We start from the raw sequence: 11,357 nt of genomic DNA, 5'->3' as shown, positions 1-11,357 counted from the left end.
TAAAAGAGAAACTTCAACTGTTTATAATTATCAATGGTTGTTAACGTTTCAGTAGTCATTAAAGTGTAATATTACAAGTGAATCACATCCACTTTTCTCTTAAGTTAGAATATTTAATGATTTATCATGTTTATATTGTTGTTATTCTAGATTTTCGTTCTATAATAATATTATATACATATATCACATATTTATGTGAAATGTTAACCAACATACCTCTTATAATAATGGTTTAGATAACACTATATAGTTGTTATCATGTTAAGAATATAATGTGTATATATTTTTAGTGATAGATATTGATGGGAGGGAAAAGTATGATGTGGTATGTTCTATACATTGATGGGAGGGAAGGGTATGATATGGTATGTACTAGGTAAATCACAGGGTGAGCTGAGGTCATATAGGTTGCTACCACGGATTAAAATATTCAGTTTCAATCATATAATGGTCGTTGGCCGTTGGTAACTTTAAATAATAATAAGTTTCCAACTTCCAAGTTTAGAAGCACTGTTATATGGATGATATTTAGACACATAACTACTTATAAATATTGTATAGGAAAAAAAAATTTAATTAAGTACAGTAAGTTTTATTTAACTCATACAATAAATAAGTAAATACTTATTAGGCACATCACATTCAATACTGGCGGTTGTATTAAACATTAAAAATTGAATAAAATTAATTTGATAAACAAAATAATAATACGTGTATTACAACAGTGCAATAAAACACCGAGAAAATAGTATGTTAACAAACTAAAAAAAAAAAAATATATATGTATATATAATAATATTGGTACCTATATTATTTATAAATAGATAATTATTATTATAACTATGTGGTAAATTTTGTTTGTGTAATACTTAATAAAATACATTAATTTAATATTTTTAAAATAAAATAACAAAAAAAAGTTTAATACTATATTTATGTATAATAGTTACTTAATAAATGAATGACCTAGGTACCTATAATCAAACATGGTATAAGTGACTACAAGTTGAAAATTCTAGTATTGCACAAATTAAAAGACTAAATTGTATCGTCTAAAATGGTAAAACTTTAAAACAAATAAATATAATAATATTTAATATTTAAAATAAACATTTTAAGTGTACAAAACAAATAAAAATTTGCTAAAAAAAGAATGAGTGTAACCATAACATTACACAGAGGGAATAATAAATTCAGAATAATACAATAAGTAATATCAATAATAACTTTTCAAACCAACAATTTATTCTCCCACTCAATACCATAAATAATAATAACTAATTGTTAATTTAAGGTTTTGATTGACATTAACAATCTATAGAAATGTATGTAATAATATTATATATATATATATATATATATATACACACAATATACCTAATAAAATTAAGTACTTTAAACAATGTTTTACAAAAAAATTGACAATGATCTAATAATACTATATAAATATATATTATAATTATGATATTATTAAAATGGCTTTCAAGATTAGGAAAAAAATACAAATAAAATAAATGAACTTGCCACAACCTTGGTTTCTTATTGTTATACAATAATATAGACACACAACAAACGTACATTTTTAAATGAGCTTTTTCAACGCATCACTGATGTGGTTGGCACATAACTTAAACGCTTCGTTCTTTAAGCACTTTATGATTAAAATGCATTATATAATATGTAAAAATGATTATACCTAATACTTAAACACAATCTTTGTAATTTCATAATACAAAATTCCTACAGTCTACAACAGTATCATACAAGTTACGTGCAACCAACATGATGTAATATATACATTTAATATATTTAATTAGTATTATTAGAATATTAAGTTAGAAATTCAATGAATTGTTAAGTGTTAATATTTTTAGGCACCAAAAAAAAAAAATATACACATTGAAAATGGAGTAAGTATATATCACAGTATTCAATTCATTTTACTGGATTAATAGCAATATTATATACAACTATATACTTATATATAATTATAAATGGCAATGTTGACAAAACCTTTATGCGCACAGTTTCGTTGTAATATAATAATATTATTGATATTAATAAAATAGTTCTAATACCTATTAATTGTAAATACTAGCAATTCGTAAATGCGGTTAAAAAAAATACTGTTTATTATAACACTAACACAAAACATGGCGAGTATGATTTTACAAATTTATCCGCATTTAAATACTTTCTTGAAATCGACGGAAATTGAATAAAATTATCACAATGATGCAGAGTAAAAAAATTATACTCCATAAATATAATTATTTATTTTTTTGGAATGAATTATTAATAAATGGAATGTATTTTATTACAACTATAGTTTTTATATAGTACTATTAAAATGCATTAATATACTAATATCATATCTTTAATTTATTGACTAGTCCTATAAGTAATAAATGATTTCTTAAACTAATGTTCACATTTGGTTAAAATAAGATTTTTTTCATGTATTATGAAAATATTGTTTAAAAAAAAAAAAACCGATTTTTGATTAAAAATAATAACCTACACATTATATTGAATAATTAAAAAAGATTCACAAATACATTTAAAAAAAGATATTTAGAGATGAAACAACCGAAAATATATGAATAAGATTAAAATCGAAATTCAAGTGAAATTGTAATACTAACAGAACGTAATCTCCCACTATGTTATTTAATACCAACATAATTAACTATGAAAACAAATAAAACTTGAATAGAAAATTGTAAATATTTGGTAACACTCTTTCTTTTTGAACATAAATATAAATTAGTCACTTAAGTTAACAACCAAAGATGATCATGTGTTAAAATATAAATTGTCTGCATTAAATATTGTTTATCGCAAGGCATACAACAAACAATATCACAATAATATATCACTTTTATACCTATAAAGTGATAAAATTATTGCATACATTTATACTGACAAAGATACTTTTACATTGAGCTCCAACTTTGTATAATATTATTAATGTAATAAAATTTAAATTATTTAAATATATACATACATACATACATTTATATTATATATATGTATGACATACAAGTGTAGAGTTATTAATATCTTTGTTGGAATTCATGGTGCCATCTGTTGTAGTCAATATGGAATATGACAATTGATCCAGTAGATAGTCCAGCTAATAAAAATCTTATAAAAAAAAGTGTTAGTTTTTTAATTCAATGATTAAGGAAGTATTCAATATTATAGTTACTTTTGATCATGTGTAAGTCCCAATGATCGTACACTGCTATCACAAGCCGGAAAAGCATAGAGTAATGATAAGTTAAATGTTCTCCATACTTCAACAATTCCTTTATCACCTCCAGTCATCAAGTATTCACCATCTCTGCTTAGCAACATACACTGCAAAAAATAATATGGCATTGAAAAAATATAAATTTTCATTTTATTTATGGATTCAATAATAAATAAAATGTACAGTTTATAAGAATTTTGGAAGCTTAAAATAAACTATAATTTTACTTTAAATATTTTTTAAATTAAATATGGAGGAATCTCAAAATCAATCTCTAAAGGAAAAAAATGTTCCTACATAGTTTCCATTTAAACTTATACATTTTTGATAATATGGGACAAGTTTTTGTATATCCTCCTTAAAAATTAGCACTGCTAGTGCATTGAGACATTGATGCACACTATTCCTTATAAAATCCGAAATGTTGAGCTGGGGATGAATTTTAACTGCACCATTTCCTTCGTTTTGCAAAAAACGAATTACACTTCACACCTCACAGGCGGTAAGAGATAAAATTTAATTCTCCGTGTTATAACGGCAACTACTGGAAAATTACTGAACAAAAACAGTCAAAACTTGGTACAAGTATTACCAGACAATAATATGTTGGTTGCAACATGCAAAAATATGTCACCAAAATGCACATATGTAATGAATCACATCATAGGTTGAATTTGAGATAGCCCACATATTTTGAATACTTTTAAATGGTGTTAACTAATGAAAACATGAAATAATATTATCTCACCAACAAATTTAAGAACAAGTCTATGACTACATGAAAATAAATACAAGACTAATTTCCAATATCAAATAAATTACATAATAGTTTTTATAAACAACAAATTAATTATGTGTTATGTATTTGAACAGTAAATCATTACTTGGATATTATCATTGTGTGTAGTATGTCTCAGTCTTTTGCCATTGATTGTAAATGCCGCAATGCTACCATGTTCATAGTTCACAACAATTATGCCTTCTCGAGACATGACAGCACACTCAGGGTTTTCAAATCCGTTAGGAGGATCCAGCGACCTAAGGAGATCACCAAATGTTGTGTGAACAAGAACTGGACCACCTAAAATGTAAAGGTTATCTCTTAATAATATTAAAATATGTGATACAACAAAAATAATGCATGCTGTACAAACCTGAAGACGCAGATACGACCAATCCAAGTTCTGCAGAAATGGCCACTGAGGTGACCGGTTGTTCATGGCCTGTTAAAGTGGCTCTAGGAGTCGGATGATCACCTTCCCCAACTATTGTCTGACTTCTCGCATTCCAATGCCACAATAGGATGGTGCAGTCGGATGATCCACTGGCAATGTAACAGTCAGAAGTAATGTTGCATTCACTGCGACTCAAACACGTCACCACTCCATAATGGCCAAATACAATTTGAACAATTTTTGCTATAAATAGAAATAAAAAATGAATATTTATAATATTTATATATAGTAAGAGTTTTACAGTTAAAATTAAATGCAAACAAGTCTTACCAGTTTCTGTGGAAAACACTCTGAAACTATTGTCCCAAAAACCACAAACGATCAAGAAACGGCTGTCCACTGTGGTGACAAAACAATTCCACTTAATTTTTAATTTCTGACTAAAGTTGTCTCCTAGATGGCGTTTTAATGTCACATTCATATTGCTATTTGATTGAGCTAAAACAAAATAATGCAAAATTAAATCAGTTGGGTAATGTTGAGCTTGAGATAAGACGTTGTACATCAACGTTAGTTGATCATACAATACACAATAATTGAATAATGTACATCTTTTACAACAATTACACGTTTGGGTGCAATGCAACCAATATTAAATAGTTTAATCTTACTCAAGATTTGATCCATAACCAGGGGTAAGTTTACGTTTGGCTGCTGAGGACTTTCGGCGTAACTGGGCGATTGAATTGTCACTGAAACAACAAAAATTGCATACCAATAGATGTTATGAAACTACGAGTATCGAACAAGAGTTTGAAAATAAATCCTGTTGATTTATAATTATTATACGGACCGGAATAGTTAGTGTTCCATCGATTTATTGCGAACTGCATGTTGGTAGTCACGGTTACAACCGCTGGCATAGGTAGTTGAGGGAACGTGTTCGCCGATATGTGGCAAATCGGTGAATTTGACGGGAACTTCATGGTCATGCATACGTCGTCGGGAATGCTTGTGAACATCATCGGCGACTAAAACACGAGAATGGTTAACGATTGAGAAGAGTGTGACTAAGAAATTGGGGAGGGGAAACCAACCAAAGTTTATTAAACAAACCTCCGACGAAAAAGGTTCGATAAGACAATATTATATTAGTTTAAGCTTTAAACGTCACTCATTTCTTATAAATAGAGCGTGAATGAGAATTGAATTCGCATATTTTTAGATAACTTGAATGTTGAACAGACCGTTAAAATTAAATTAATTTTTAATTTTTTTTTTGTAGTTAATTATAAATTACGTAAATTTGTATATCTACCTACATGTAGGTCCTACATACTAACGAAAAATAAATAAATATATATATATATATTGAGAATTTAGTGCCTCTACAATCATTATTAAATATATATAATTTAATGAACGAATGTTTCCAATGGACGTGAAAGTTAATTTTATATAATATGTACATTGAATATGAATATTATGAACGATTCAGTCTCCAAGTGAATATTCCAAGCACCAAATTCTTAGATAATAATATCAAGTCTGTAGTAGGTACGATTACGCGACTACTGCAATAATATAATGCAGTGCTTACAATGTGCATAGCCGAACTTCGGGGCAGGTGCGGTTCCATCAGCAATTGAGAAGGCGTCTGGCCGAAACAGCGTATCTGATTTTCGATGGCTTCTCTCATTATCGGATCGGTTATGGTGTCCATGTCGACGCTTCCTTCGTACGTCAAATAGTAGAACACGTTGGACGCCCTGATGGCTTCCGGTCCTGCGGAGAACACAAACACGCAGCTTATAGGAATCGCTTAAAATAAGTTACGAGCGTGGCGCCCATTTATAATATCATTTTATTATAACATTTATATAAGTTATATAGTATAACTAGTGTAAGTAGAACATAACGCGTATACGCATATCATAATATAATACATGCATATAGGAAAATGAGAAATTTTATTACCTCTCTGCTTGTACCCGAATATCAGGTCGATCCACTGATGTAGTTGACACGATACAAATTCGGATTCTAAAGCCTGCAAAACGTTTATACGTTAAACCACAAAATTATTTCCACCCATTTATTAGAATCACGTCTACACGGATATAATACACCGATCAAGCAATAGAGGTGCGTGTACGTACCATTCTGTTGATCCTGATGAACTCTTCGGGCGAAGTAGCCCACGGCGGTAACTCGACGTTATCTACCGAAGTACCGTCTTCTTGATGTCCCAATTTGTACTCGTTGTCGTTGGACAACATTTCAGGCAGGAAAAACAATTCAGGAATTAATTCCTAAGGGGAAAAAAAAGTAATTAATTATTTTTTGTATACATATTATACGGAAATACTGTAGTAGGTACATACCTTAACGTCAGAAGTGTCTCGTTGGCAGTTCTTCCAAGACAGCGCAATGGAAGAAAACAAACGGTTGGGATGGTCAAACTTGCCACCTTGTAGAGCCAAAAACATCGTGGTGAACGGTTCCTATAAAAATTGATTGAAAAAATGGGTTTTAATGACAAATTTTATGCAAAAAATATGAAGAAATCAAAAAATTCAACTCACGATTCTGATTAGCCAATTGAGTACAAAAGCCGCAGTCGAGTAATGGGTACCGTAATGGAATGGCGGAATGCTTTCGTTTTCCCAAGAGCCGTACCGCTCCTCAAAGTAAGCTTTGCGACTGGGATTCAACGCTCCAATGGGCTAAAAAAGAATATTATATTAAGTTTAATACAATATATTTTAGAATTATTTTTTTCCTAGTCGAATGAACTCGGGTAATCCACAATACATACAATTGTTAAAATAAATCGATAAATACATATAAACACATACTTTTGATAAATCGCGGTAGTTGGATGGGAGACCTAGGTCCATTTCAGTCGATTCATAGTTGGTAAGAACCCACGGAAAAACTGGATATTGGTTCAAATCGTTGTAAGTTCGTCCTGTAATTCAAATAAATAATCACTAAGTCGTTTTTATAGGCAGATAAGTGATAAGTGCATCGCAGGTTTTATGCGCAGGTCCCCTTATACTCCTCATAAAAAAATCAACGGATTTGTATTTCGTGAACTATCTTGAAAATATACCTATATGTACATGGCGTAGCGATTAATGTATTATATGCGCCTAGGTACCTATACTTTATATTTATAATACGTACATCATACCAAAACATTTAATTTAGGAGAAATAATCATGACAGGATTTCACGTTTAAGAAGCAGTTGACCCACTTAGTACTGTTTTTTGTTTTCTTTGTAATTCGTGATATTATTTTGCAAGTTATTTGTAAGTATAATTTTAGAACTTTCACCGTGAAACCAAAATAACAAAATGTATACTTTAAGTAGCCCACCCATTTGGTCCATTTGGACCCAGAACTTTATTGTAGTCGGCATCAAACGAAAGCTAAGATTAGCAAGTATTTACAAGACATTTTTAGGCGGCTACCATACATTTGAACTTGTGAAGTTGACCGCCTACCTGTTATGACCTAGAACTTTGAAATCAATTATAAAGAACTGGCGGTTAATTTGTAGTTCTGAAAGTGTACATAGAATTTGAATTATTTGATTAAATCGTAAAATGTCGGTATAAATAAAAATAATATAACAAATGAATGCTATTGTATGATATCCACTAACATAAATACCACCTGATACCTGCAGTACTATGTGCTAAATTATCACAGTGGTCGGTGTTCAGGATTGTTAAAATATGCACCAAATCAAGCAAAATTGCTCAGATAAAACGATTTTAATGTTCATGAATAACAACTTGGTGAAGACATAGGTATATACCTATAATCGTAGAAATATTTTCAACAATTTTGTATATTATTATGGTAAACACACGGTTTACATGGAAAACGGTGACAGTGTAATAGTACTTTCAAGTTATAAGACCACGAATTGCATACTATTATGATAACTATTTTACAACTTTACACTTTAAATTGACGAATCATTCCACATTCGTGAATCGAGGGACGAAATATTTAAAAAAACAATGCTAGAATCGGCATTCATTGCAGATCAAAATACCTTGGATTATTTATAATAATATAATAACTGCAATATAGTTATATAAACTACAATAACTATAATATAACGAATTCTGAGTTGACAACTATGTAGAAAGCTGTGGGTGGGTGGGCATTGTAGAAATGTAGACTTATACCATGTACACACACACAATAGCGTACATATTATTATTCAAGTGTTTGTTCAGGAAATGAACAGTGTTGACTGTTGGTGTTGATGGTGGTGGTGGTCGGAGAGGGTATATTTCGAACGTGGCGACAAACACGTGACGTTTACACTAATTGGCGCTGTCAGTGATTTCGAGGACCTAAACGGAGACGGGACGTTGAACGATTGTATCGCGTGGCGGGGAAACCGCACCGGCGCGGCGACACAATTTAACCGTCACCGTCAATATCCTATATTATATTCGAGTGACGACGACGTTGGCACGGCACGTCTACAGTTTCGTCTGCGCGTAAATATAGGCACACAAGTTTATAACATTATATCCGTAAACATAGAAAAAAAAAATTATTAAAATAAAATGTGTACAACACACACATTACATACAAACGCACCCGTAAGCGTAACAATAATATGTTAAAAAAATAATACACTGTGCCCGGTAGTGCATGAAACCGTTCAATATTGTTATACAAAATACACGTAGGTCGTAAATGGGTATACATTATAATACCTATGTCCTGTTTTATAAGGGAGTGTGCATGTCGCGGTCGCATAATATTATAAAACTCACAGACTATATTATACTGTCATATACATAATATACTAACCGGCTATAGTGTTTAGGAACATTAGATACTCAAAGTTGGATATCTCGCGACGCTGCCACTTTTGAGTCATGTTCGAGTTTCTCATCAATTGCCTGGGAGACATCATAGACGCTCGTCTGAAAAATGATATTCGTCAAACGATTATTAATAAAATTCACAGTGCGACAGTTGTGTATACTTTTTCAAATCTAAATATAAAAAAAACATTCAATAATATTATTTTAAATCACTCTAATAATTATTGGTAAATTTTAAATAATCTAAATGATCATGTAAATCCAACATCTAGATGATTATAATTTCTAGCTTAGATAACAGTTAAATACTTAGACACTGACTTTTTAATTTATCTAGTTAAGATAAACATACGATTACATTATCTGGATAAATTAATCTAAATAATTTAGCAATTGCATAATACTGTAAATAGATAGGTGTAATATGGATTTTAATAATTAAAATCCATAGCAATCAAGAATAATGTTACTAGGAAATATGATGGTTTTATAGAATATTAAAATAATTTTTACGTCGTGATTTCTTAGAATAAATCTGATTTTTGGTTCGAATATATTAAGTACATAAAATAGTTTCCATTAAAACTTTTTTCCCAATATAATAAAGGATTTTTGTAATACTTATTGTGAAAGCTAATAAAAATAAAAAAAAAATAAAAAAAAAAAATAAAGGATTTTTCTAGAGGAGAACCTATCCACACGAGACTCAGACGAGGTTTAAAAAATATCCGATGGAAATCATGTCCATACACATAAGCGAAAATATCCCGCCATTAGCCTCCTCTCCACCATAAAGAAAAAAATAAACAGTTTTTTAGAAGTGTAGGATCCAAGATCCTCCACTCAAATTTATGTTAAAATTGTTAGCCTATCCCACCCTTAAAAATTGTAATGGATTTGCATTTTGTTAATGGATACAATCAAATTATTATCTCGTATTATTATTTGAATAGTGAAAATTGGAATGGATAAACACGTACAAAAATTAAGACTCTACGCATTTTATAACCAATCAACATAAATTACAGTAGAAATTCCACTACTTACCTAGTCTGTGGTAACCCGTACTTGATACCAACTCCAACTCTTGGCAACGCTTTGATGACTCTTTTAACTGTATTCTGGTCAGGGAATGAAAACATCACGGATGCTAAAATGATAAGTAACAATAAAATTCTTTAATGTAAAAATGTCGAATAAGCCTAAAGGTGGGTTATAAATAAAATATTTAAATAGTTTCATATAATTGAATATTATACTGTATAATTCATATATATATATATTAATCGTAAAGTTATTATTATATATCAAATTATTTAGTTTGAAAATATAAACAAATACACTTTTTGAGTAAAACTATGAATGGGAAAACTTTTAAACGAAAACTTGATCACTATTTAAAGAAAAAAACAAATTTTTTTTTAAGAGAGAGTATGCAGAAATCTCTTACTAAAAATCATAAATTAAACTCTTAAAACAGAGATACTTGGTTTAGTTGGTTCAAAGTGTTAAAATACTGAAGTCTAATAAAATCAATATTTTAAAAGTTGTGGTATTAATTATAATGGTAAATTTACAATATTTGTTGGCGCCGCATAAGCATTATTTAGCTGTCACCGATCGACACACACACACAAACACTCGCGCGCACCAGCTGTTATTTTAAGTTGTTTTTGTTTAATTATTTGTATCTTGTGAATTATATAATAATATAAATAACATAATAACATAATAAATATTTCATATATATTTCATATATCATATAAATAATATAATAACATTATATAATGTTGTGCAACACCGCCTTATCGTCCGTGTCCGCCGTCTAAGTATTATCAATTATGTTATATCATTACCATAGCCAAAGGCATACGTTTTTATATTATTAATTAGTATTCTCTCCAGCGTTGTCGCAAATAAAGCTCGTACGTGCGCAAATCGTCGTCGGCAGTTTCTACAATAAAAATTGTATTTAGTGAGCGCGAATCGCCACTGTTTTTTTTTATACTTAGGTGTATTCTATGTGTGCGCAAATCGCCACATCCTTTTATATATATTGTAT

At 29.8% G+C, this 11,357-nt stretch overlaps 1 protein-coding gene across 7 annotated transcripts in view; it reads right to left on the bottom strand.

The window, feature by feature from the left end:
* Positions 1-571: 571 nt before the first annotated feature.
* The window catches only part of rg (A kinase anchor protein rugose), a 268,765-nt gene continuing 257,979 nt past the window's right edge, over positions 572-11,357 (bottom strand). For all 7 annotated transcript variants that reach the window (XM_089227915.1, XM_089227918.1, XM_089227913.1 and 4 more), the window contains 15 exons: positions 10,343-10,445; positions 9,279-9,394; positions 7,290-7,402; positions 7,017-7,157; positions 6,816-6,935; positions 6,591-6,743; positions 6,409-6,481; positions 6,032-6,216; positions 5,285-5,462; positions 5,103-5,183; positions 4,762-4,929; positions 4,411-4,674; positions 4,141-4,337; positions 3,212-3,363; positions 572-3,147 (listed from right to left, as the gene is read on the bottom strand). In XM_089227915.1, the coding sequence (XP_089084041.1) occupies positions 3,057-3,147; positions 3,212-3,363; positions 4,141-4,337; positions 4,411-4,674; positions 4,762-4,929; positions 5,103-5,183; positions 5,285-5,462; positions 6,032-6,216; positions 6,409-6,481; positions 6,591-6,743; positions 6,816-6,935; positions 7,017-7,157; positions 7,290-7,402; positions 9,279-9,394; positions 10,343-10,445 (2,135 nt within the window). In that variant the 3' untranslated portion in view covers positions 572-3,056. The remainder of the gene's footprint in view (positions 3,148-3,211; positions 3,364-4,140; positions 4,338-4,410; positions 4,675-4,761; positions 4,930-5,102; positions 5,184-5,284; positions 5,463-6,031; positions 6,217-6,408; positions 6,482-6,590; positions 6,744-6,815; positions 6,936-7,016; positions 7,158-7,289; positions 7,403-9,278; positions 9,395-10,342; positions 10,446-11,357) is intronic.

This window comes from Diuraphis noxia, unplaced genomic scaffold (assembly GCF_037042655.1).
Source record: "Diuraphis noxia isolate RWA-SAM2 unplaced genomic scaffold, SU_Dnox_SAM2 contig0004, whole genome shotgun sequence".
In the NCBI taxonomy this organism is placed as follows: domain Eukaryota; kingdom Metazoa; phylum Arthropoda; class Insecta; order Hemiptera; family Aphididae; genus Diuraphis; species Diuraphis noxia.
This window is presented reverse-complemented; position numbering and strand designations above follow the sequence as displayed.